Source organism: Canis lupus, chromosome 26, assembly GCF_011100685.1.
Source record: "Canis lupus familiaris isolate Mischka breed German Shepherd chromosome 26, alternate assembly UU_Cfam_GSD_1.0, whole genome shotgun sequence".
Taxonomy (NCBI): Eukaryota; Metazoa; Chordata; class Mammalia; order Carnivora; family Canidae; genus Canis; species Canis lupus.
The window spans coordinates 37,967,918-37,994,118 of NC_049247.1; the positions used below are offsets into that span (position 1 = coordinate 37,967,918).

The 26,201-nt window shown below is 53.8% G+C and overlaps 1 protein-coding gene across 2 annotated transcripts in view; it reads left to right on the plus strand.

The window, feature by feature from the left end:
• Positions 1 to 26,201, plus strand: part of PAPSS2 (3'-phosphoadenosine 5'-phosphosulfate synthase 2) — a 48,747-nt gene that overhangs the window by 12,854 nt on the left and 9,692 nt on the right. For both annotated transcript variants that reach the window (XM_038576044.1, XM_038576045.1), the window contains exons 2-7: positions 16,380 to 16,497; positions 19,510 to 19,745; positions 20,391 to 20,529; positions 21,286 to 21,404; positions 21,528 to 21,641; positions 23,269 to 23,380. In XM_038576044.1, coding sequence (XP_038431972.1) covers positions 16,380 to 16,497; positions 19,510 to 19,745; positions 20,391 to 20,529; positions 21,286 to 21,404; positions 21,528 to 21,641; positions 23,269 to 23,380 — 838 coding nt within the window. The remainder of the gene's footprint in view (positions 1 to 16,379; positions 16,498 to 19,509; positions 19,746 to 20,390; positions 20,530 to 21,285; positions 21,405 to 21,527; positions 21,642 to 23,268; positions 23,381 to 26,201) is intronic.

Below are 26,201 nucleotides of genomic sequence, written 5' to 3' on the forward strand. Positions count from 1 at the left end.
GCACAAGATATTTATCTCCTTACAGGGATCCATGGGAGAAATTTCTATCTGGCCTTAGTACCAGAAGGGTTGGGTTCTATTTTTCTGGGGTGTTTGCCTCTTTCTTTGTTTTGTTCTGGTTTTGGCACAATCCTTTGGGCACTATAAACTGTGTGACTTTCTGGGTTTTCCCCTCAACACACGCCTGCCAGCGGACACGGAGGTGAATCTGCGGCCTGCTGTGTATTTTTTTTTTGCGCCAGCTTCATGCGTGGTGCCGTGTTGCTTTATGTCTCGGCATTTTCCTCTTTTCTCTTTCTCATCCATTTCTGCTTCACGAGCTGTTGCTATGTTTTATGTATACAAGCCGCTGTACGTTTTTTAAGGAACCATACGGAAAATATTAAATTAAGAACAAGATTCATCTGGGGACGCCTGGGTGGCTCAGCTGGTTCAGCGTCTGCCTTGGGCTCAGGTCATGATCTCAGGGTCCTGGGGTCGAGCCCCACGTCGGGCTCCCTGCCCAGCACGGAGTCTGCTTCTCCGTCTGCCTCTCCCCTGCTCGTTTGCACTCTCCTTCCCTCTCTCTCTCTCTCAAATAAATAAATAGAATCTTTAAAAAAAAAAAAAAGGTGCATCTCCCCATTTTCAGAGCCTGATGCATATACATATCGTAAGCTTAGAATTGGATAAAAAAGAACAAATGCCAGCAGGGGCTAATGACATAATACCTTTTGTGTGGTTCTGTGCCTGGAATGGTTCTGTTATTGTTTTGATTAATCAAGAATATTTATTGTTCATGTACGGCGAAGCCACGCAAGCTTCATTTGAGCATATCACCCTGTGCTAATATCCAGGTTTTGTAAGTCCCTGGCTAGAATTCTCTTTACACTGGCCCGTGTTTTTTTGCTGTCTTGTGTCCCCGTCATTACACTGGTTCTGTGTGTTTCCCTTAATTGATTGAGGGACCCTGGGGACATCTGTCTTGTCCAGTTTTTTTCAGCCCTGCTGAACTGCATGAAATATTGATGCCTGGGCCCCACTCTGAGAGGATGGGATTGAGTCCGTCTCTGTTGGTTTCTTAAAAGCCGGCTGGAAGGTTCTTCCTTAGTTCTTCCTGGCTGGAGAACCATGGCCTAGCCTGTCCTGCCCTGTACAGATGTGGAGCGTGGTGACGTGCCTCCGGGCCGCCAGCTAACTAGCAACCGTCTGGTTTTCTCTACTTCAGGATGCTACTTGCCCTTTTCAGATTTTTTTTTTTTTGTCCTCCAGAAATGTTAGGCCATTTCCCAGCTAAGGCAGACTGCTGTGATTGGTGCATCCTCGTGGAATATTTAAAATTAAATATTGCAACTGGAATGTTTAAGCGCTTGCCAGGCCCGTCCGGTTTTACCATTACCTAACGAGCAGATAGCTTTCTGGAAAAACCTGGAGAGCAATCTTTTCATCAGCTGTTCTTGGCTGTGGTAACTATTTATCCTTGGAAACTTGCCCCATTCTTGTATCACAATCAAGAGAGTGGCCCGTGTTTGCTAAGTAGCTTGTGATTCTGGATCGTCAGGTGTCCGGTCCTCGCCGTTGAGCCTTGTGTTCTGCCAGGAATACATCTAAAGGAATTCCTTTGTCACATTTGATGGACTGGAGTATTAGGAACCCGGGTTGGAACAACTGTCCCAAAATACCTTTGCCTGGTGAGTTGTCAGTGTCACTGTAGCGTCTCTGGGGAAACGTCTCTGGACGTACCTCCTGGGCAGAGATGCTGCCCCTTTATGTCTTTTGTGCTTGTCACTTAAAATTACTTAGAATGAATCCAATTAATTCATAACCAAGCCTTTTCCACCCATTGTGTGTTTTCTTGCCTCAGTTTTCCTGGGTATGGATTTTGGTCAACTTTACTTATCTCCTTAGGTTTAAAAATTAGTGATAAGTAATCTAGCACTTAGCTTCACAGAGATTATTCATTCTTGATGCGGTAAATAAAAGAAAAAGTAGACATTTATTACACATATTTCGGCTTAAAGAGATGAGATGACTCAGGCGCAAGGCAGTTCTCAAGTTAATGGTAGGCTCGGTGCTTTCCAGCTGGTTTCTTTAGGGCGGCACCTTTCTTTTTCCTTCTGTCTTACTTTGAAGGGAATTTGGTTGCAACTGTTCTGAAAACTATGTGTTCACCTATACTAAGCCTAAAAGAAATGAAAAATTGTCCTTTTACTATAATTGTATACAACCATCAGGAAGGAAAGCAAATTTCACCTCTTGAGGGTCGGGAGACCTTGGCACCAAAGATGGTAGAGAGAACACGGGTGCCTGGCCGGCCCAGTGGGTGGAGCACGGGGCTATTGCTCTCAGGGTTGTGAGTTCAAGCCCCATGGTGGGCATAGAGCTCACTTAAAAAAAGAAAAAATGACAGAGAACAAATGGCTTGGCGTCTTGGAAGCAGGGTAAACAAGAATAGAGAATTATCCAAGCTTCTCACCAGCTGCAGAATCAGCCTGGAGCGCTGCCAAGTGAATTTCCTCCTCAAGGAAGCTGTATGTGCCTCTTTTGGACCATTTTCATTTTCATAGGTGATATAATCTCAAAATATTGCAGAGCACAATCTCTTTACCCAGTTACCACTAGAGGCGTATCTGTCCTCTTTATAGGAAAACATTAACTCTAATGAGGTTTATGTTACACGCCTCTATGTGGACTATACCTTGAACCAATCCATATTGAAGGCTGATTGATTTTAAAGTCTCCCTGCCCAGGATAGAGATAAGAAAAATGTGATCACAAAGTTGAGATAACAATCATTTTTTTTTTTTTAGCTATACTTAGCCTTATGAATAAAGATAAAACATTTTAAGGTATGATTTGAGAACTTACTTTGAAAAGGCTCGGTGAAGCAAAGATTTAAGCATAAAAGAATAAAATCATAAAGCTACAAGAGGTAAACATGGATCGTTTATAGTCTCATAACCCGGAAGCATTTCTAAGTGTGATGCAAACACAGATACTGTGCACACACTCATGCACAAATACAGGTTAATATAAACCATTTTTAAAATTAGATGCCAAAGTGTTTTTTTTTTTTTTTTTTAATTAAAACACAGTCAAAAGACAACAGCCCAGGGGGGAAATTTGTAACTCATAGGAGACATGGGGATGCTTTCCACTAGATAGAGCACTCCTACCCAAAATAAATAAATAAATAATAAATAAATAAATGAATAAATAAATAAATAATCAGCAATCAATAAGAAAAAAAACGTGGTGAAAGAATATGAAATTCACAGAAGAAGAAATGCAAGTGGCTCTTAAACATATGTAAAGGTGCTCAATCTCATTCATTAGCAGAAATACAAATTAAAACTTTGAGATTTCACTTTTCACCTATCAGATTGGCACACAGGTAAAAACTGAAGGGGACATGAGTATTGGCAAGGGTGTAGGTGGAGGTGTATATTGGGACGGTTGTCATAGAGATGGTCGGAAGTATCTGTGAGAATTAAAATAGAGCATAGGTTTTGAGCTAGCGAGTCAAATTCCAAAACTTTTTTTCCCCATAGAGATCTTGCAAACGGGTAAACTGACGTATGTGCAGGGATATTCTTGGCAGCATTTTGTAAAGAAGAGTTGGAAACACCCTAAATACCAATCCAGGGAAGGACTGCGTTGCTAATATCCTCGGTCCCAGTTTCTTACGGTAATACAGCCGTAGTACTGACTGGTTTGCACTTCTTAAAAAAGAATGCGGTATCCCCTAAATAGACCAATATGGAAAGATCTCCGAGCACTTTTTTAAGTAAAAAAAAAAAAAAAAGAAAAAAATGGGCAGAGTGCAAAACAGAGTTCTAGCCTGGTAATATTGGAAAGGAAAAAAGAAACAAGATACCTACAGTTACAAATGCCTGGACTATCCCCGGAAGGATACTAAACTAAAGGAAAACTAAAGTATCACTGCCACCAGCCAAGAGACCTGAGTGATTGGCTAGATTTGCTTTTCAAAAAACAGAAAACCGTAGCTCCCTCCGTCCCTCCCTCCGTCCCAATGTGTATGGTTAAGGCCTGTGAAGGGTCCGTAACTTTATCCCACTCACAATCCAATAAACGTCAGCTTGCCGTGGTTTCCAGGCAGAAAACATGAGACCCGTGGGGTAGGGACAAGGGACTTTATTACTCGTAGCGCAGCAGGCAGTCCGGACGTCAGCTTGTGTTGGCTTTCCTTGCCCTCTCTCCCCCGGGCGAGTGATGGAGGCATCTGGATACCTGCACGGGCTGCGGGTCACGATGCAGGAGAGGAAGCCTCGCTCAGGGACCCTGAACCTTCTACAGATGGGCACTGGGCCGGCTAGTCCTTGGCCCCGTGGAGACGCCCCCTCTGTTATCCAGGCTACGCCCTCTACGAACAGCCTTGAGAAGATGGTGTGGAATCACCCGCAGCTAGCGCCCCACTCGCGATGTGCGGAGACCTAGGACACCGGCAAGCGTCGTCGGCGTCTCGTTTATTTGCAGCTGGGACGTGCGTCCACGGCGGCGAGGTCTGAGGGCTGCTCGTAACTCCGGACACGTGGAGCTTTTCAGAGGCTCAGCTGCGTGGAGAGTGAACTCATCGGTCAGATCAGGAAGCCTGGGGCTCGCGTCCACGACCTCTGCGTGGATCAAAGGTCATCGTGACCACAGACTCCACCCTTGGCTCTGGTGGGCTCTGCGAGGCCGGGCCTTGGTGGCGGAGCCCTCTGAGCCGGCGGGGCGGGGGGGGGGGGCGGGGGGGGCAGCTCGGGCCACTGTGCAGCCACAGCCAGCAGCGCCGGGCGCCCCCGCGGACACAGGAGGGGGGGGCTGAGGCCAGCCCTCCTGGGTCCTCTCGTTGAGCTCAGCCTCACTCCGAATTAGATCAGGCCTGGGCTTTGGGAGGCTGAACTGGAGACGGGTGGGGTGGGGAGAGTGGTGGTGGCTTTCGTGGGTTTGGCACCGGGGCGACAAAGTACCCCAGGAACAAGGTGCCATTCATGAGCGGGACACACTGGATTTCTGTCTCCCTGATGTCTCAGCGCAGGGTGGGCCCGGAGGAGGCCCGGCCGAGGAGTGAGTCAGCAGCCTGCTGGGCCGCCCCCTCGGGGACCGCGGCGCCCTGCGTCCTGCCCCGGCAGCGAGCCCACGGCTCTGAACTCTTGCTGAGGCATGACATACGCACACGGGGAAACCTGTGCCTCGCCCGTCCCGCCCCGCGCACCGTCGCAGCACACCTGTGCGGGCAGCACCCGGCGGGAGGCCCGGCGCTCACCGACTCGCGCTCCATCGGGTTCGTTTTGCTCGGCTTGGACGTTGCACGCGTGGGGCTGTGTGTTTACGCCCGCCCCGGGTCTGGCTTCCCGCGCCCCCAGGAGCTGTGCGGCCGCGTGGCCTCCGTTGTCCTGGCTGGGCCCAGGGGCTCGCCGCCGGCCGGGCCTGTCCCCGGGGCCACATCCTGGTTGTCGGAACCGGGTCGGGCGAGGTGGCTGACGCCGGCCCGCGTGGGGCACTGTCCCAGGGCGAAGGGTCCGCGGTACCAGGGGAGGGGACCCCAGAGCGTGCAGCGCGCTGCGTGCACCCATGTAGCCCTCGCCCCGCAGCGCTGCCTTTGAAATCCCCGCCACCGTCTCAGACACGAGCGAACGGGGGGCGCTCAGGGTGAGTGTGGGAGGCCACCGAGCCCCCGGTGTGCTGCAGGGATCGAGGACTGCGGGGGAGGCTGGCTGCGTGGACGGCCTAACTCTGGGTTTCCCCGGGTGCTCCTCACACGGAGCTTTCTGGAAGTGCCATCTGCGCAGCGTGGGATCCCGCCAGGTCAGTGCGGGGACGCCAGGCGCCGAGGCCCCTAGGACACGCGTGGTCGTGCCCCCGTGTCACAGCCAGGCTGGAACGTGCCCATCGCACAAGGGCCCGTCCCCGTGCCCCCTGCGTGCCCCGTCCCGCCCCGAGTCGCAGGAGCCCGCTGCTGCTGCTGCTGGAGGCCGTGCAGGGCCGGGCAGGGACGGGGCGGGCGTGGGCAGATGGAGGGCGCGCGTGGCCGTAGGTGGAGGACATGTGTGGGGGGAGGATGAGGACATGCGTGGCTGAGGATGAGGGTGCAGTCAGGGAGGAGGGAGGAGGGTGGCGGCACCTGGAGGACACGCGTGGAGTGAGGACACACGTGGGGAGGTGGGCACGCATGGCGGTGCTTGGAGGACACGAGTGGGTCCTCGAGGTCCGAGCGTGGGCGGGGAGCGGCTGACCCGGGGCACATGTGCCCACGAGCCCCACAAAGACAAAGCCCCCGCAGCGCACCCTCCGCAATGGGCCCAGGCCTGCGGCTCAGGACGAGGCTGATGGGTGGGCGGCCGTGGGCAGACACGGGCCGGCTGGTCCACGGGTGGGCGCTCCCCGTGGCCTCCCTGAAGTCACAGCGTGGCCGCCGCCGAGACACCGCCTTCCCTCCGTGCTTTTCTTCCAGACACTCTTTCCACGGTGGAATCTGTGAGCCTTGCCCGTGGGGAGAGTGGCAGTTCTCCAAAAACAAGAAAAAAAAAAAAAGAAAAGCTGTCTCACTCATTGGCGGGGAGGGGGGAGGTACAGTTCCTGGGGCAGAGCGCGCTCTTGGATCCGGAGGTGACTCCAGACAGACAGACAGACACAGCCGCACCCCAGCCGCCCCCAGCCAGCTTCCAGGCCACGTGCCAACGCTGCGCGGTCCTCCTCCGGGCTCCTGGGGCCTGCTGGGAAGCATGACCTGAACTTTGAAAAATTGTGATGTCTGAAAACATGAGAACTGGTAAAACCTCCGTCTCCTGGGGGGATGCCCACGGCTCCCGACCACCCGTTGTTTCTAGTTGTTTCTAGCAGCTTCTAAACTGCCCTCTCGCTGTGGCTGCCACCGAGGCCTCCCCTTGAAGACTCTGGAAAGAGAGATTCTTACGCACGGAGTGTAGAGGAACGAGGTGCCGCGACACACATGCCCAGGGCTCAGGCTGTGGGGTCAGTGCCAGGCCGGGCCCAGTGTTCTGAGGAGGAAGGCCTGGCAGGATGCCAGCTAACATACGACATTTCCAGTCACGTTTCAATTTCACATGAACAACGAATGATTTTTATTTTTATTTTTTTAAGATTTTAGTTATTCCTGAGAGACACAGGGAGCGAGGCAGAGACACAGGCAGAGGTAGGAGCAGGCAGGCTCCCCGCGGGGACCCGATGCAGGACTCGATCCCGGGACCCGGGGTCACGGCCTGAGCCGGAGGCAGACGGTCCACCCCTGAGCCACTCAGGCGTCCCAACAATGAATGATGTTTAGTGTGTCCCAAATACTGCATGGGACATACAGTATTTTTTATTTTTTGAATCTGGCAACTCTGGCAATATATTTTCAGTATGATTTCAATCAATTGATGTTTTCTGAGTATTTTTCTGAACAATGGTTGGGCCGGGAGGTGGTCTCGGAGGCTCAGTAGGCGGCCTTGTGCACGTCTCTTGCTGTTGTGCCCACAGCCCCTGGCACGTTCTTTGGCATGTAGCTGGTGCTCGATGAATATTATTTGAAAAAAATTAGAGGAATACAGGAGGCACGGCACGTGATGGGTTCATGCTGCTCGTAACCCAGGTCAGACGGGACGCAGGCTCACGTGTGTGCACAGAGCGTGACTGAGACTTAGATTTTAGCTGGTTAGCTTACTTACGAGTCTAGCCCACTTACCTGGTAAAGGAACTGGCATCCACCTACCTGGAAGGTGACTCCCACGTCAATAAGAAGCGATGATTGAACAGGAAATTGCACATGGTCTTATCGGAGTTTGATGTCATCTACTAAATTATCTGATTTAAAACTGCCCCACTAGGCGCAGTGTCGCCTTCCCTCCTTCATATACTAGTTTGTTCTAAATCTCTCATCAGATGAGTTACACCTCTTTAATACCCTCGTTTCTCACGGGTTGAATTTATCACGGGGACAGTGGATGCGTACAACCTGGAGCCTTACCGTAAACTAAAATTATTGTGGGCTCTTTAGGGACCTCAGTGTGGGTTGGTTAGGTTTTCCTTTTACCGGATACATCCTAGACTTGGAGATGCTGAAACTGAATGTATAATTCATCGCAACACTTTCATTTACAATAGCACTAAATGAGAAGCTAATGAACATCTGTTTCTCCAGAATTAGGCACGTGCTGGGCGCCGGGGTGGCACAGCCCGTTAAGCACCTCACTCTTGATTTCTACGCAGGTCATGGTCTCCTAGTTGTGAGATCGAGCCTCATGTCAGGCTCCGTACCGAGCGTGGAACCTGCTCCAGATTCTCTCTTTCTGCTTCTTCCCTCACTCGTGTGTGCACGTGCTCTCTCTCTCTCTCTCAAATTAAAAAAAAAAAAAAGGCATGTAGAACTTCTCCTTGTTTGTTACAACAGTATGTTTTATTATTTTTCAAGATATAATGATAAAACAGACTAGTGCGCTTGATAGACTCACAAATCCGTCAAATCTCAGGATTGTAAGGACTTTAAAAGTCCTATTTACCATTGAGGTTATATATTCTCTTTTCTTCGGAGGAAAATCCTTAAGAATCATAGAAATTTCTTTTTTTTTTTATGAATCATAGAAATTTCTAAGAAACAAAAACCCAACCAGTCTTTTTTATTCGGACTTTTTTTTTTGTAAGACTGACTGAGCAAAACAACATTGTTTTTCTTTTCTTACTTTTCTTGCTTGAAGGCATGCTCACAGTCGATCCCACCAGTTGTGTCCAAGCTGTCATATAACCAAAAAAATTACAGTATCAATTAAAAGATTGATAAATTTAACTGCACTAAAAACACTAACTCTGGGCAGCCTAGGTGGCTTAGCAGTTTAGCACTGCTTTCGGCCCAGGGTGTGGTTCTGGAGACCTGGGATCGAGTCCCACGTCGGGCTCCCTGCATGGAGCTGGCTTCCCCCTCGGCCTGTGTCTCTGCCTCTCTCTCTCTCTCTCTCATGAATAAATAAATAAAATCTTAAAACAAACAAACAAACAAAAAACACTAACTCTACGGCCAGCAACGTCAGAAGGGAAGCCACGAGTAATACCAGTCATAAAGTCGAGAAACAAAGAACGAATGGGGAGATTACCACAAATATAAAGAGCTCCTATAAATGAATTGGGAAAAGACAAAAAAAATATGCAGTGGGGAAATGGAAGAAGGGCATAAGTGAGAGTCTAAAAATAAATAAATAAAGGAAGTACAATCCTAACATCATAAAACGTGTGCAGCACCACTCACAGTAATGGAGATGCGAAGTACAGACATAGTGAAATACCCTTTTCCATCCATTAGCTTAGAGGAAATCCAAAAGTCTGGATCACCTGCTCTGCGCCAGGGCCGGGGGGAACCTGGAGCTCAGGCGTGACGGTGAATGTGTAGACTGGGGTAATTCCCAGCAGCACACACCTTCCGTGGAGGGCGATTTGATGCTCTGTCTCCATATTACGAATGACCAACCGATTGGCCTAGTGATCCCGCTTCCGAGTCTTCGTCCCCTTGACATATCTTCCCACGTGGGAGACGAGGCGTGTGGCAGTTCGCTGCGGCATTGTTGGCAGTAGTAGGGAGCACCCTGACCGCCCCGGAGCCTCAGTCTTGCCGTCTGTGAAGTGGCCGCGATGAGGCGATGTTTCATGGAGCTCGGGCGCGGCTTTAGAAGCTCTAAGGTGACAAAGGACGGACCACGGCAGGTCATGTCACATGTGCTTCGGCGCGTAGACACAACAGTGCATGTGCGCCCAGGAGAGAGGGCCCCGTGCTGTTTGGGGTCAGGAAGGCAGCGCAGGAGGGGGGTTCACAGAGCGGAGATCGCCCGCCTTTGCAGGGATCGCCGCCCTGTTCCGTGGCAGGGGAAGCCCCAGGGCTGCCTTGATGATCTGAGCTGTAACAGCCACTTAATTCTTGTTATTATAATTATGTTATTAGTAATAATAGCTAGTTTAATTATCACGCATTACGGCTCTTCTTCTAACCGTAGCTAACCTTCAGGAGGGCTCGACCCTCGGTCAGGCCTTGCCGTGTTACGTACATTTGCTCCCCTAACCCTCCCACAGCTCAGGGACGCAGCGACTGTGCATCGCCAGTCCTTGTGCAAGGGGAGGACCGAGGGGCTGGGTGATGCGCTCAAAGGCATGTGGCTGGCAGCTGCACCAGCAGGATGCACCTGCCCGCAGTCCTGCCTCATAGCCCGTGCTCCTCACCTGTGGAGCAGGCCTTCGGCTGCTCCCGGCTACAGAGGTGCGTGGGGGCCGGAACGTCTGCTTATCTGTAGGGCCGTTTTTTTAAAAAGATTTATTATTATTATTTATTTATTTGAGAGAGAGCACGAGAGCAGGGGAGGGGCAGCGGGGGACGGAGAGGGAGCCTCAAGCAGACCCTGCTGAGCACGGAGCCTGTGGGTGAGTCTCATTAATATTGTTGAATTCACCTGACGGGACTCGTCGGCGCGGCTGCCTCCCAGCCTGTAACTGTGCCGAGATTTTGAAAAGATTTCCGACGTTCCTGTGACCCATCGTCCCACCCTGGCTGCCGCCTTCTTCCGAGAGCATCTCCGTGCCCGGCCCTCTGCCTTTGCCCCTAATCGACGTTCGAATAACAGATCGCGTTTCACGAGCTGTCACGGGCACGGCACGTTAGTTTGAGTGCAAACACTTCCTAGCCGCTCAGCGAACCGTCAGCTCCCCCGAGACAGCAGACACGGGGTCCGGGGGGCAGCGGCGCCCACGCAGCTCCTAGGCGGGTGAGGCAGACGGACGCGTCGGCAGAATACCGCGGTCGCCGTGGATTCTCTGACACAGGTTAGCATTCCCGCGACTGGCCGGCGCGTCCAATCATCCGAGCACTCCCAGAACCGACCAGCCAACCAGCCAGCCAGCCATGGTGTCTTGGGCCTCACCCCAGGCCAACCGAGTCACAAGTCTCTGGGGGTCGGTCCTGGGAATCTGTATCTTGAACAAATACCCCCTTGAGACGTTTACGATGAAGTTGGGAAGCGCTGTCAGCAGACACAGGCTCCTGCGGGGTCAGCGGGAGAGCTAAGCCCGCCGCCGACGGCAAGACGGGCAGAGGCTCCGTGTTGAGGCCACACGTCCAGGGGTGAGTCCGCAGACTCGCAGGGAAGAGGACATTACGGGGTGACCAGCAAGGCCAGTGCGGGCCCAGAGCTCGGAGGAGGCTGGTTTGTTCTGGACGGTGCACAGGGTTGAAGGCCCAGACGGGAGTAGGTTGTGTAAGAAAGGTGGTCATGGCCCAGGGTGAGGTCTGTGGCCTTCACGTAAGCCAAGGGACTCCGATGGCAAAGGAGAGGCTGACCTACGGGGGGAGAGGCAGCGAGTCCACCCCGAGGGCCGTCGGGCTCTGGTTACCCCGCCACAAGCGTCTCCGGGCTCCCCTGGACTTCTTCGGATCGAGGCAAGAAGCAGCCACTTGGAACGTTGTGAAGAAAACTTGGATGATTTTATTTCCACGGAGGAATATATTTTAGAACAAACTAATATTGAGAAAGGTTTTTAAAGAAAGAATTTTTATCTTTGAATTTTTTTTTTGTTTTTAATTTATGATAGTCACAGAGAGAGAGAGAGAGAGAGAGAGGCGGAGACACAGGCAGAGGGAGGAGCAGGCTCCATGCACCGGGAGCCCGATGTGGGACTTGATCCCGGGTCTCCAGGATCACACCCTGGGCCAAAGGCAGGCGCCAAACCGCTGCGCCACCCAGGGATCCCCTATCTTTGAATTTTTAAAACACGTCACAGAACAACGGCCCCCAGAACCGTAGGTGACAACACCAAGGGAAAACGTCCATAGAGATTCTTAAGAATACGTAAATTGCAGACATAGAAGAATTATAAATACGCAAGAATTCTAGAAATAGGTTCACAGTATTAAAAACTTTTGAAAGTAATGGGAAATCAGTTATAATATAACGAGATCACTGGATATAATGAAAGAAAGAAATGAAGTTGATCCATATAAGCATCTAGCACATGCGAATGTCAGATGTAGCAAAAATAAAATAAAATTAATAGTTAATTTAATCATATCAAAATAGGTAGAAGTCAGAAGAGCTTGTTTGGTCCAGCTGTAACCGATGATCAAACGGAAGCCATCAAAGACAATAGGAATATTACGTATTCTTAAAATACCATTTACTATGCTATAGCACGTGTAATACACGTCATAATCTACGCGATCTGCGATAAAGTAACATCAAAAAAGCAAGTGAACAAAAAGTATACGACTAATAAAATTTTTACTATACAAAATACACAAAGAACAAAAATGCATTTTGAAAAAGCGAATGAGGTCGTCGTCCGGATTGTTGATTTGCATGAGAAGAGACAAGCGAACTAATGGCACGCGTGACTTACTGCGTGGAAATGCCTGTTCTTGCCGGTAACTACTCTGGGGGAGAAAACAGTAAAACTGCAAACCCAACAGATTAGTTGGATTATTTGGGAGCAAGTATAGGGTAGCCGGGTACCTGGGCTCTGTCGTCCTGGAAAGTGAATCGGCGACGCATCATGGGAGCTGTGACGCAGTTCACGACTCTACGCGCAGGCGTTTCATTTGGGGTCACAGGCCCCAAGGAGTAATATCAAAGGAAAGACACACGTTGATGATCATTGACCGTTTGAAGCTGCTCGTGCTATTAAGTCATGCAAACGACGTGAGAACCGTGTTTCGAATTCCCGACATTTTCACGCGGCGCCCAAAGCCCCAATATGTGCGATGTCATGAGGTCCTCCCCGGGGTGGCAGCGTGTCGCAGAAGTGACCCAGCTGGGCCTGGGAGCCCCGGGGAGGCAGGGGTGAGACCTGGCCCCACTCAGGAAGCCCGGCTGCTCGGGGTTTGGGGCTTTGGCCGCAGCGTCCGGGTGCAGAGACCGGGTCACCTGGCCGGTGGGCCCCGCTTGCAGGCGGGGAGCTGTGGGGCGCCGGCCGTCCCCACCCCCGTGACACCAGCCCGGTGGCGCCAGGGCCAAGTTCAGAGGGACCGGGAAGCGCCGCTGGGGACGCAGGGCTATAGAATTCCAAGCACTTGCTCGTCCTTTGTCACAGATACTGTGCAAGTGTCACCCAAGCCTTGGGGCTCAGGGAAATCCCCAACCTGGCGCTGGGTTTCCTGCTTCCTGGTTGCTTGGCCGCCTGCCTTCCAGCGCCTTCCAGCGCCTTCCAGCGCGTTCCCAGGACACAGGCCCCACCAGCCCTGCCCGGGCGCCCGGGGACCCTGCCATGGGGCCCTGGCTCCAGTCCCGCAGCGTCAAGGCTGAGGCTTCCTGCCAGCACCACCCCCCCCTCCCCCGGGGCCCAGGAGCTCTCTGGGCACTCCCCCTGCGCGTTGCCAATGGGACTGAGGGGTGGACCTGGCGGGGCCGTGTGACAAGGTCCCGCAGCAGCAGCAGCGCGCGACGCCGACCTGGGGCAAAGGCCACCCTGTGCCGCAAACTAAGGGGTCATGACCCAGCCGGCCGGCTCCCAGCTGGGAGCGGGGGTCTGGGGTACAAAGAGGAGACCTCGAGCTGGTGACTGGTGAGTCCGCCGCGGAACGTGTGTTTCCTGGCCGTGCTTTGGGTGGAAGGGAACAAGAACTGGAGCCGGGCGGTGGCGTGGGGCTACGTGCGCGACTCTTCCCGCAGCAAAGGACCGTCCTGCGCGGGCTCTGACTTGACGCTGAGCCCCAGGTCCCCAGGCCCCAGGCCCCACGCCTGTCACGCTGGGCGATTGAGACGAGCTACCCCATCTCTCCAGGTAGACCAGATGCCACCTGCGCCCCGGAGCTTGGGCGCCCTGCTGGGTGCTGTGTTTGCCTTGCTCCTTTCTAGAGAAAATCCTTTTATTTAGTCCTTTCAGCAACCGCAGGAGGAGACTGTTCCGGCCCGGGTTACAGAGCGGGGGGCGGAGGCTGTGATGTCACTGACGTGCCCAGGATCCCAGAGCAGGTTTCAAAGCCAGGTTTGCTGGACTCCAGAGCCCATGCTCAGGCCACACGTGCACACGCTGGGGGGAGGGGGGGGCGGATTCTGGGCCGGCGACCTGGGAAAAGGTAGGGATTTTTGCCAAATTCTATTTGGGGACGTAGGAAAGGAGTACACCACCAACTATGCGGTTTGTGCCGAGCGACACTGAGAGAGAGGGCAGGTGCCAAGGGGGTCTGCGTGCTCGGTTTACACCCACAGGGACGCAAACATTTTCTTTCTTCACCACGGACTGCGTTTTCCATAGAGAGAATTCTTTTCCTGACAGCCACTGTCTTTCCCTGGCTTCGAGCCCCATATGGTCTCTCGGAGGGAGTAAAGGTTTCAGCAAAGCAAAGTTTTTGGCTGCCCCGCCCCTTTGCAGTTCAAATATCATTCAAAACATCTATTTTGTTTGCCTTTTGGAGAGAATCAAGGGTAAATATAAGATAAATAAGAAACCAAGTGCTCTCTGCAGAACCAAAAAGCCCAGGACCCGGCCGTCTGAAAAGACTGTGTTTGTTTAAACACTGCCGGAAAAAAAATAATAAACACTGCTGGAATGGGAGATACCCCGTATGAGCACCTGCGATGAAGACTCCACTAATAAAAAAAAACCCAAAAGGTTCAGAGGCGAACTCTTAGACACTAAAGGAGAAGCTCCTTCTGCCGGATTCCGATCTGGTTTTGAACACCAAGCGCTTGGTTGGGGACGCAGTTTACAAGATCTTCACAAAGTTTCCATAGATTAACAAAGTTTAGGGTTTATTCTGGATCACTGCCTGTAGGGAGGGGGGAAAAAAAAGAAGAAAACAGCCAAAAGAGGCGGGGAAAGAAAGACCTTTGTGGACAAATTAAGCTCCGGGCGGTGCTCATGTGCACAGGTGGGCGGCCACACCTGGCGTCAGGTATGAGTGGGACCCGAGGCCTGTCTCTTGAGCGAGAGAATTCCAGCACTTGAGTCTGGGTGTGTATCCCCTTGTTGGCTTACTCTTTTCTTTTTTTTTTTTTTTTTAAGATTTTATTTATTAATTCATGAGAGACACAGAGAGAGAGGCAGAGACACAGGCGGAGGGGGAAGCAGGCTCCATGCAGGAAGCCGCCACGGGACTCGATCCCGGGACCCCGGGGTCACGGCCTGGGCCACCCAGGCATCCCTGGCTTACTTTTTTTTTTAACGGCTCTATTTTTTGGTGTTTGGTAAAATTTACATATAACCCAAAGCCCATCGTGGGTGTACATGTTCGGTGAGATCGAACCAAAGCAAACAGTGCGTGTTTTTTTTAATTGAACTGAATTTTAATTTATAAAATTTAAAACTCTCCACAAGTATTGACCATGGGAAAATACAGAAAATCAGGTTAAGAAAATAAATAGGTAAGGGAAAATCGCATTACTGCCTTTAAGTCTAAGAAGGTCTCTTATGGGGATGCTCAACAGTTGCAGTTCGGGTTCAGAGGGAACCAAGCGAGAGGATATGTACTTCAAGCAGACGAGATTGTGGGCGGAGTATAAGGAGACTGTTCATTGCTCGTGGATACAGGCAGCTTAAGGACAGTTGCCCACAGAGCTGAAGAATGAAGTTTTTGCAAAGCACTGCTCTGCTCGTCCCGCTGGGAAGGGATCCTTGAGGCCCGTTGCTGCTGTACCAAGGCAAATGTAGGCAAACAAGAAGCATTCTTCCGAGATCAGGGCAGATTCCCCAATGCCAGGAGCAATGTCGCCGTGGGGATATTCTCCCAAGGACCCCCAAGGACAAGTGCGCTTCTGACCCGGCCGGGTGTGCGTGCGGGCACGTGTCACCTGTTTCCCCGTGGATGGTTACTTGGCGAGGCGCAGTTTTTGTGCAAATAAAGTTGTATGTGTCTTTTTGCGGATACGTGTTTTCCCTGGAGTAAAGGCCTGCGCGTGCGCTCGCCGAGTCATTGGGGACGTAAGTATTTAGCTTTAGAAGAGACCGCCAGCTTCTCCCCGGGATGGTTGTCCCCCTGGATACCGCTGCCGTCACCGCGAGCACGGGTCCTCGCTGCCATGGTTCCCGGGGCGTCCCGCGCGGGTCTCACCTGGCTCTCTCCCGCGTGCTTGCCCACCGCTGCCCTCCCTGGGGCTGTTTTCCAGCAGCATCCGCAGGATTTGGGCAAGAGCAGCACCTACGGAGACGAGGACCGGCCGAGCTGCGCACCTGTGAATGGCCCCAAACCAGGGCTCTCGCAGCGCGTCAGTGGCCGTCTCCCCCAAGGTCTACGCTCAGGGGGTCATGCTGCGTGTTCTAAGGGCAGCGTCTTTTCCTAATTAATACTTGTCACTCTGGGCGCCAGTCCTAGGAGAGGAGTTCCGGCGAGGGATGACTGTTCGTGCCACCTGTCGTTTGATCGTTTCGTCACATGTCTACGTATTGCATTGTTTCATTGACACGATCCTGGGCTTGGTCTTGTTCCGTAGGGAAGCCAGCAGAAATCCACCAACGTCGTCTATCAGGCGCACCACGTGAGCAGGAACAAGCGAGGACAGGTGGTCGGCACCAGGGGCGGATTCCGAGGATGCACGGTGTGGCTGACGGGTATGCCGTGTTGGTTTATAGATTTTTTTTTTTTAATTGAAAATTGGTGTGTGACATGCGATTCTAAGGAACTTCGGGTAACATGTTGCACATAGGACGTGTTTGTTTCAACGTCGGGACGAGGCTGAGGGCAGGGGTAAGGAGCCTGGGCTCTGGCGCCAGTGGGAGGAAGGCCCAAGGCGAAGGCTCAGAGCTCGTCTCCCTCTTTGGCAAGAAAAGGGGCGTTGATGACGGCACCTCCCCTTTGGCTCTGGGGGATCCCGGGATCCTCATGCTTGTGCCCAAACCCACGTACTGGCCATCGTGGGGCCTTCCTAATTTGACAGCAAGCGTTTGGCCGTGTGTGAGGTTTGGGATGTTTAGAGATACTCTCTATTGTTCTCTGATGTCTTTACGTGGTCGGAGACTATTTCTCTTAATATTAAACAACAACAGAGCCTGCGAACGGAAGGATCACCCCTGTAACGACACGTCCTTCATTCCCACGCATGCGGCCAAGTGACTCTCCCCCGCCCTGTGTTTTCAGAGCCTCAGGAAGTCAAAGCCAAGGCTTAGTGACCCTAACCCTCAGCACAAGGTGCAGGGGTTGGTCCGAGGGCCTAGCAGTCGTAGACGCGGTGTTTCACTTAGACGCAAGGGTGTTGACCAAGGTCCTGAGGTCGGCTGCGTCTACTGCCCGCCCGCGAGTGCTGGTCTGGCGGGCGCCTGGGCCGCTCCATCCGTTAAGCCACCGACTCTCCATTTCGGCTCAGGTCCTGACCGCGGGGTGGTGAGGCCCGGCTCTTGTCTCTCCCCCTCCCTCTCTCCCTCCTCTGCCTCTCTCTCCTCTCTCTCTCTCTCTCTCTCAAATAAATACATCTTAGAAAAACCAACCCAAACCCCAAATGCTGATTTATCCAACCTGAGGGGGATGCTGAAGCCAGTGACAGGCTGGCGCCCGCCTCACCCACCCCTGCTACTCCGTCTTTCCTGTTCCCGTCTCCACCTGCCTCCTTCTTTTTTGGGTTTTTCCTGGTGCCTGAGGCACCTGCCTTTGGCCTCTGGGTTTCACACCCGCGGCACGACACCCTCTCCCAGCTGGCAGGCTGGGGACCACGGCGGGCGAGAAGCTTGCCGTATTCCAGAAGGCAGCGCTCTCCCTGTCACGGTTCCTGGCCCCCCCTCCCCAGGCCTGCCCAAGAGCCTTGCCAAGGGGCAGCAGGTACCACGGCTGCGTTCCAGACGCTGCCCTCCTGTTACGTGTGTGTCTCATGCGTTTGCCCAATTTTTGTGTCAAGACATACACACGGGGGCCGCTCCATAGAGTGTGGAACAGCCTCGAAAACAAAGAGGTAACTGGTGGAAGAGAAAAAAAACACCCTAGAGGATGGACGTCCCTGACTTTCCTTACTCTTCAAACACCACCACCGTCTTTTCCCACTTTATTCTCTGCTCTTACGTCCCGGAGATCGGGCTACGGAGCAGGGTGACCAGGAGAAACCGAACGCTTCGAGTCCAGGGACGCGGTTTAGAGCCCGAGCTCCACGCGCACGGGCTGTGCGACGTCGGACAAGCCGGCTGAGCTGCCTACGCCGCAGTCTTCCCGCCCGTAAGCCGAGCTGGGTGTAGCGGCCGCCCCTGGGGATGGAGGCGCAACGAGAGGAGAGAGGCGCCCGCGCCGAGCCAGTGCACGCGTCTGCCGACGGCCTGGTGTCATCCAGTCCCTGCGATTCAGCTCTGAGGTTCCAGACCCGAAGCAAAATTGAAGATCTCTATTAGTTCCCTCATTTCCCAGTGCGAGAGGACATGCCGGGGCTTCGGGAGCCCCATTTCTTCTCCCCCAAGAGGCCTTTATACCCTCACGTCCGTGTTCAAATGAAACTCGGTGACACAAATAACCTAAGAGTGCGTCGGACGGTGACTCCCACGGAGGACGGCGCAGCCCCAAGCCCTTTCCTCTCCTGGATCCTCGAGGGCCGCGGCCGGGGAGCAGAACGCACGCCGTGGAGACTGTTTGCTCGCCCCCCATATGTCCCCTTTCCTTCCAAGTCGCTTTTTTAAGTTTATCTGGTTCTTTTTTTCCAGCCATCTCTGCGCCCAGCGTGGGGCTCAAACTCACAACCCCAAGATCGGGAGTCGCACACTCCAGCGACTGAGCCCGCCAGGCGCCCCTCTTTCCGAGTCTTCGTTCCCCTCTGTCCTTCGTCCCTGCTTCTCTGTCTCTCTTTCTCTCTCTCTTTTTGGCCTTTTCCCTCCTTCCTGCACCCTCTGCACCTTCTCCGCGCCCCCCTACCTTTTCCTCTCCTGCGCCTGGGGGCTGCCTGACGGTGGCTTGGCACAATGCTACGTTTTCCAGGTCCAGAGGTCTTTGGGGTGACTGGGTTTCTGCAGAGCTCCCTTCCTCCCCATGATTTCCCTCCTACAGAAATTATAAAGTGCGTCCCCCGCCAGTGTGCTTTGAAACCACGGTTTCGAAGAAAACCGCACGGCAACTCTGTTCTCATGGAGAGACCCCGGACACCTAAGCGTGTAGGGCAGCTCGAAACATGCCCGCAGCCCGGCTCGGGGGTCAGTCTTCATGTTTTGAGGGTCATTTTGGAAAAATCTTGAAGCCAAAGAGCCCTGATGCCAGATGGTTGTTTGGCAGCCTCCCTAAGGAAGGTGGCCTCCCAGCCTCCCGGGCTGGCCGTCCCTCCGTTCCAGCTGGTGGCTGTCGGGACAGGGACACGAGAACATGGTCACCCGATCTGGCTTTTTTTTCCGTCTGGATCTGCACGCACCATGTTCTAATCTTTAAAAACACTCTGCAGGCAAAATACGACGCACCAAGAACCATGTGTAGCCCCCCCCGCCCCCGGGCCCCCTACTTGGGAACCCCACTTGCTCTGAAATGCTGTTAATTCTCGTAGGCGACAGATGGTTATTTCAACGTTCAAAAAAAAAAAAAAATGCAAGTACGTGATGCGTAGTGAACTATGCTCTTTCTAGATCTTGGTGGGTTTTGACCTGAGGTCCAATGATTATAATGAACAGGTCTCTCTGGTGCTGGAAAAACCACAATAAGTTTTGCCCTGGAAGAGTACCTGGTGTCCCACGCCATCCCGTGCTACTCCCTCGATGGGGACAACGTCCGGCACGGCCTTAACAAAAACCTCGGATTCTCCCCCGGGGACAGAGAGGAGAACATCCGCCGGATTGCCGAGGTGGCCAAGCTGTTTGCTGATGCTGGTCTGGTCTGCATCACCAGCTTCATTTCTCCTTTCGCGAAGGTACCGTGATTGGCGACGCCGCCGAGACCCGCGCTCGGTGCCAGGGGCTGGGGGGACCCCGGGGCCGCCGTATTTTCAATTTCCCCTGCCTGTTCTTTTCCCGCTGCCTCATTTCCTCTACTTAACGTTGCTTATGTAAAGAGCGGATGCCAGATGCCAGGGCAGCTGACGCGAACCCTCCCCCGCCGCCGGCCGACGCACAGCTGGCCCGGCTTAGAGGGAGGACGCTCAGCAAGGCCCGCCGAGGGCCCTGTGGTCGCCCGTGTCCCGTGTCCCGGGAGGCAGAGGCTCAGCTCGCTGCAGGGACCGGCCGTTCGCGGTCTGAGCACCAGGTCGCACGGGCTGCACGGACGCCCTTGTCCGGAAACCGCACTTGGGGGACCCCAGTCAGACGCCACAGGCTCCGAACCCGCCCTCTGAATGAGATGCTCAGGTCGCCAGGCCCGTCCTTTCGCAGATTCTTCTCCGCGGGTTCCTCCGACGGCCCTTGGAGGCCCGTGCTCCCCGGAGGCCGACCCGGACGTCGCGCGGCCCAGGCTCCTGCCCGCCCGCAGAGCACCAGTGCCGGGGGCTCCCCAGGGCCGTCGGGCGCCACGGATTCCACGGCCAAACCCCTGCCTTACCTCCCCCTCGCGTGTCTTCCAGGACCGTGAGAACGCCCGCAAAATCCACGAATCGGCAGGGCTGCCGTTCTTTGAAATATTCGTCGATGCGCCTCTAAACATCTGTGAGAGCAGAGACGTGAAAGGCCTCTACAAACGGGCCCGCGCCGGAGAGATCAAAGGTAAGAGCGCCAGGCCGCAGGCCCCCCCCGCCTCGGGCCGTCCCCCGGGAACCCGCCCGAAGCCTCGGAGACCCTTCTCCCAAACCGCATCCAGCGCACACGACTGTTTAGGGGGCCCCCGAGTAGTCGATACGGCCACGGGCGCAGCAGCACGTGGCTTGTGTTCTCCCACAACTGTCCCCTCGGCCGCGAGCAACAAACTTCAGACCTCCGAGCTCGGTGTCTATACACGAGTGTGCGTCGAGGGGTTTTTTGCTTCTTCTTGTCTCCCTTTGGGGTTCTGATCAGCTGCAGGGGGCTTGGACCTCATAATCTGGGGCTTTCTATATTGAAGACCCAGCTGTGAATATACACACACGCGCATAAATATGTATATAATACTCTTATTTTTCACTCTATTTGTTTCTTTACCTGTGGCCAGAGGTCAAGGGTGGCCAGTGATCCTTTCTGGTCTAATCTAAATTCTCAGTGTAATGCATCATTCCAAGTGGGTTAGGCCTCGCTGTGTAAAATGACTGTTCTATGGGCAGCCCGGGGGACTCCGGGGTTTAGCGCCGCCTTCAGCCCAGGATCCTGGAGCCCCGGGGTCGAGTCCCACATCCGGCTCCCTGCATGGAGCCTGCGTCTCCCTCTGCCTGTGTCTCTGCCTCTCTCTCTCTGCCTCTCATGAATAAATAAAGAAAATCTTAAAAAAAAAAAAAAAAAAAAAGACTGTTCTGTTGGTGCCAATGTGGTTTTTGCCCCTGTGCCTTGCAGGGTTTACGGGTATTGATTCTGATTATGAGAAACCCGAAACTCCCGAGCTTGTGCTTAAAACCAACCTGTCCTCAGTGAGTGACTGTGTCCAGCAGGTGGTGGAGCTCCTGCAAGAGCAGGTGGGTGGACCCTCTCTCTCTCTCTCTCTCTAATTGAATAAAGCCATGAAAGATCATTCATTTCCCAAAGCAGTCTTTTCGCAGTTTCCCTTTCAAGTTGTTGCCGATTCTGCTTCATTTCAGAACATCGTACCGCACACTGTAATGAAAGGCATCCATGAACTCTTCGTGCCTGAAAACAAGCTTGACCAGGTCCGAGCTGAGGCCGAGGCGCTGCCTTCCCTAGCAATTACCAAGGTAGGACGCTGCAGGCCGGCCGCGGGCGAACCCGGCCCCGCATCCCTCATCATAGTCCGTCTCTTGATACTAAAGTGACTCTTGATAATAAGGAAGGTACAGATGAAGGAAATGCAACGTCCCTAAGAAAAACACTTCATCTTTGCCTTTTTTTCTTTTAAAGATTTTATTCATTCATTTATGAGACACAGAGAGAGAAGCAGAGACCCAGGCAGAGGGAGAAGCAGGCTCCCTGCGGGGAGCCCGATGCGGGACTCGATCCCGGGACCCCGGGGTCACGCCCTGAGCCCAAGGCAGACAGACACTCAACCCCGGAGCCCCCGAGGCGCCCCCCTTTCCCCCACTCCCTTTTTTTTTAGAACCTCTTTCCCAGCAAATCTCTCACCAAGAGCTGCCACAAGGTCGCTGACCGATGCCACGGGCAGAGGCAGGCTGGGAAGGTAACTTGGCATCTTCGGTCATGCCAACCGGCAGGCACCGGGCAGTATTGATTTGTTGGTGCCGCTGAGAGAAGTTTGTCCAGAGTGCAAGTAAAAAACAAAAAGAAAGAAAAGAAAAGTGTGTTTTTGGACAATCGAGGAGGAATTTGGAGAAAACAAAAAGCCACCCTGATCTAAAGTGATATGAATCTTTTTCTACTCTGCAAATCCCACTCTTTCCTAATGGGGTGGGGGGGAGCATAGCCCGGCCAAAGGACAAGGTGTGGACCGCTTTGGTCACATTGGTTTCACTGCCCAGACCGTGTAGGATGCAGCCCCAGCAAGTGCACAGCAGCTGCCTTTGCCTGTTTGTGGGTCAGGACTCGTTGGTCCCTACCAAGCGGTCAGATCTTCCCCAGTGACTTTTTGTTGATCCCTCATAAACCCCGGACATTTTTATGAGACGCGAAGTAAGCTGGGAACCTGTGTCAGCTCATTCATACTCTAATAAGTCATGACATTTATAAGCAGAGCCCCCCGACCCTACAAAATACGTGCTGAGTGCTCCAATGCTCCGGGCAAATGAGCAACACGTAATTATAATCCCAGTGCTGGGAGTTGCAATCAAATGGGCTGAAAGGTACAAAAGGAGCTCAAATATTCTAATAATTTGGGGGAGGGGGGTCTCGAGGTGGCAGGAAATGTCCTCAGAGCAGTGACCCATGCTTCGGGGCCTAAAGGAGGACTAGGAATTTTCAGGTGGGAGGAGGTGGAAATCTCTAAAATGAGCCAGCGGGCCAGAGCCTGAAGGGCTTTCAGTGTCATGCTAAGAATTTTGGACCTTGAGAGTCAGTGATTTCCCAATTTCAACTAACTAGTACATTTGGTGAAAATATGTGGCCAGACCGGAATTTTTGTAGGGAAAAAAAAGGGAAAGAAGGAACAGCAAATGTTAACCCGGTTGCACATGATAAGGACGTGTGCGCCCTGGGGTGTTCAGGTGGGTCACCCCAACCTTCCATCACCACTCTGCAGGAGGAAGGTTCTGGACTCCAGCCTACCCGCCTCCCCCACCCTAGATCCTGGGTCAGCCTCAAAGTGGAGCTGCCTTCCTTGTCCTGACGGCGGAATGAGAGGGGCCTGCCCTGGGGCCAGGAGGCGGAGGAACAGGGCGCGTGGAAACGTTCACCTGCTTTTGTGTTTTGCAGCTGGATCTTCAGTGGGTCCAGGTGTTGAGCGAAGGCTGGGCCACTCCCCTCCGGGGGTTCATGCGGGAGAAGGAGTACCTGCAGGCCATCCACTTCGACACCCTGCTGGACGGTACGGGCTTTGCCGATTCGTTTCTTCCTCCTCGTTATTAGAGGAAAAAATTGGTGATCGGCAGCGTTCGCGGGAACAGGAAATGTTCATTTTTGGTATCGATTCTTGGTTCACAGTCTTACTGTGGGGATCCTTAGAGGGCTTGGGGTGGTCTGATTCCATCATGTGTAGGGTCCACCGTTAGGAATGCAAAAAAAAGTGTTTTTTTTTTGTTAGCCTCTAAGGATTATTGACTACGTGAAAGTAAGGATCCGAAAACCAAGGGTTCATGGCAGGCCAAGCCAGGGGGTCCCATCCGTCCTGCTCCACTTGCTCGGAGCCGGGGGGGCGGGTGGAGGGGGGCGGCCAGGAGCCCTCTGCGCTGTGGGGCGGCCGGGCAGCCGGGGCAAGGACCTTGGGGCCCGGGTCCTTCAGTGGGCACGTGAGAGGGGCTGCACCCCCGGGCCATGCGGGGGCCCCGAGTCCTGGGCCCGGCCTGTGGTCGCCTCCTCCCCGCACCCTGAGCTCGTCAAGCGGGGCCCACGCATTGGGAGCCCCCGCGGGTGGTGGCCCGGCGGCACCGAGCCTGTGACACTCGGCCGGGCTCCAGGCAGGTCCCGGCCCCGTGTCGCCGCCCCCAGCTGAGGCCCCGCGGCCGCTCCCCCTCTGGCCGGCCTCCCCGGGGCCCGCCCGCCGCCGCGTGAGGATGTTGGGGCGCTGGGCCTGCGAGCCCCACGCTTGCCTGCTGGGCCGGGACCACACGCAGGCGGCCTCGCGTCCCTTCCTGAGCTGCGAGCGGCCACCGCGCGCCGGAGCAGACAGCCGCACCTCGGGCCCCGGACTCCCGGCTCCTGGCGGGGACGCTCGGCTGGGGTCAGCTGTCTGGGACCCGACTCTGCAGCCCCGGGGGCCCTGAGGATGCGCAAGCCCCCCCCCCGCCGTCCCAAAGCCGCCCCCACCCCTCTGTACCCCAAGTAACGGAAACCGACACCGGGGAGGCACCGTTCTGCGCTCGGCCGTGTGTCCGTCTGTCTGTGCAGAGGCAGGACATTGTGGTGGGGACTCGAGCAGCTCCGGAGCCCAGTGAGGTGGCGGCCCCAGGCCCTGCCCCGAGTGACAGCTGTGCCTATGACCCCGACGGTCCCGTAGTAGAGGTTCCCTGTGTCAGCAGACTGGCCCTGCACACCGGACGGCCCGTGTTCTGAGCCCCGGTACAGGGTTCTTCTCCCCACATCAGTCATCGTCCGGCCTCTTAAAAAAACATGTGGTTTATTTATCTGGGGGGCGGCGGAGAGAGACGGAGAGAGAGTCGCGAGCAGACGCCGCTGAGCCTGGAGCCTGACGCGGGTCTCGGTCCCAGGACCCTGAGATCATGATCTGAGCCGACACCAAGAGTCGGGCGCTCCACCGGCGGAGCCACCCAGGTCCCTTAGCCTCTTTGTTAAAAAGCGAAATAATTTGTCATGTCAGTGAGATCTGCAGCGATGCATGCGCGCAACTGGATGAAGATGGGCTCCTCCGGGAGGGGTGGCGCGGCCCGGCTCCCACCCGCACGGCGGCCCTGCCTGGGGGCACCTGGAGGGACCGCCCGTCCCACCGCACGACAGTCCCAGCGGCTCCCTGGAGGCTTCTGCGCTGTGTGGACACAGTTAAAGTCCAAAAAAAGTGATATTTGTGTATCTCAGAAGGTCGAGTGAGCTCTCATTCATTCATAGGGATATCATTTAACTTTAATCAGTTCATGGAAGTTTGAGTCGCCGCCGACTGAAAATCTGGTTTCTGGGGCCACAGACATGTAGCCGGCGTCATCTGCCGTCAAACAGTTGCACATTTCTTGATCACCTGCAATCGGCAGGCAGCGTCTCTTTTCAAATTTGGCCCGGGTCTCCCAAAAAGACTTTGTTGGTTTTAATTTTCTCAAAAGTTCCCCTGAAGTTAAAAAGCAAAACAAAGAAGAGCCAAAAAAAAAAAAAAAAAAAAGGCTACTTAATCCAAAAGGAAAAGAAAAAAAACATTTTTTTTAAGTGTTTCTGACGATTACACGAGGTTAGTCCCAATGTCACCCAAGGACCTACTTTCATGTTGGTTCATTTCACCACCTTGCTTTCCACTGGACAGATAGTTGGAGGCTGTCACCCATCTTCCAGCCGTGAATATCTCATCTAGATGGAAAATGGAACCTCAAACTCACGTTCTTGACGGGTGGCATCCAAGCAGAGTCACAACACCGAGGCCTCACGAGACCTGACCATTTGGTGTTTTTTTTTTTTTTTTTTTTTTTTATGATAGTCACAGAGAGAGAGAGAGGCAGAGACATAGGCGGAGGGAGAAGCAGGCTCCATGCACTGGGAGCCTGACGTGGGATTCGATCCCGAGTCTCCAGGATCGCGCCCTGGGCCAAAGGCAGGCGCTAAACCGCTGCGCCACCCAGGGATCCCCGAGACCTGACCATTTGACGAGAAGTCGCCCCCAGCGCTGACTTCCCATATCCACCACCGCCATTTATTCAGCCCCAATGTGTTCTGACCCCAGCGTTGGACGCAGGGTCACATTCAATCCAGATAGCACTACTTTGAGGATATTAGTAACTCACGTGAAGCCTGGATTCAAATCCAAGCTATTCTGGTTCCAGTTTCTGTACTTGCTCTGCGAGGTTTACTTCCATGTCCTCTAAAACGTCTGGGATTTTTTTTTTTAAAGATTTTATTTACTTATTCATGAGAGACACAGAGAGAGAGAGAGAGAGAGGCAGAGACCCAGGCAGAGGGAGAAGCAGGCTCCACGCAGGGAGCCCGACATGGGACTTGATCCCGGGACTCCAGGATCACGCCCTGGGCCGGAG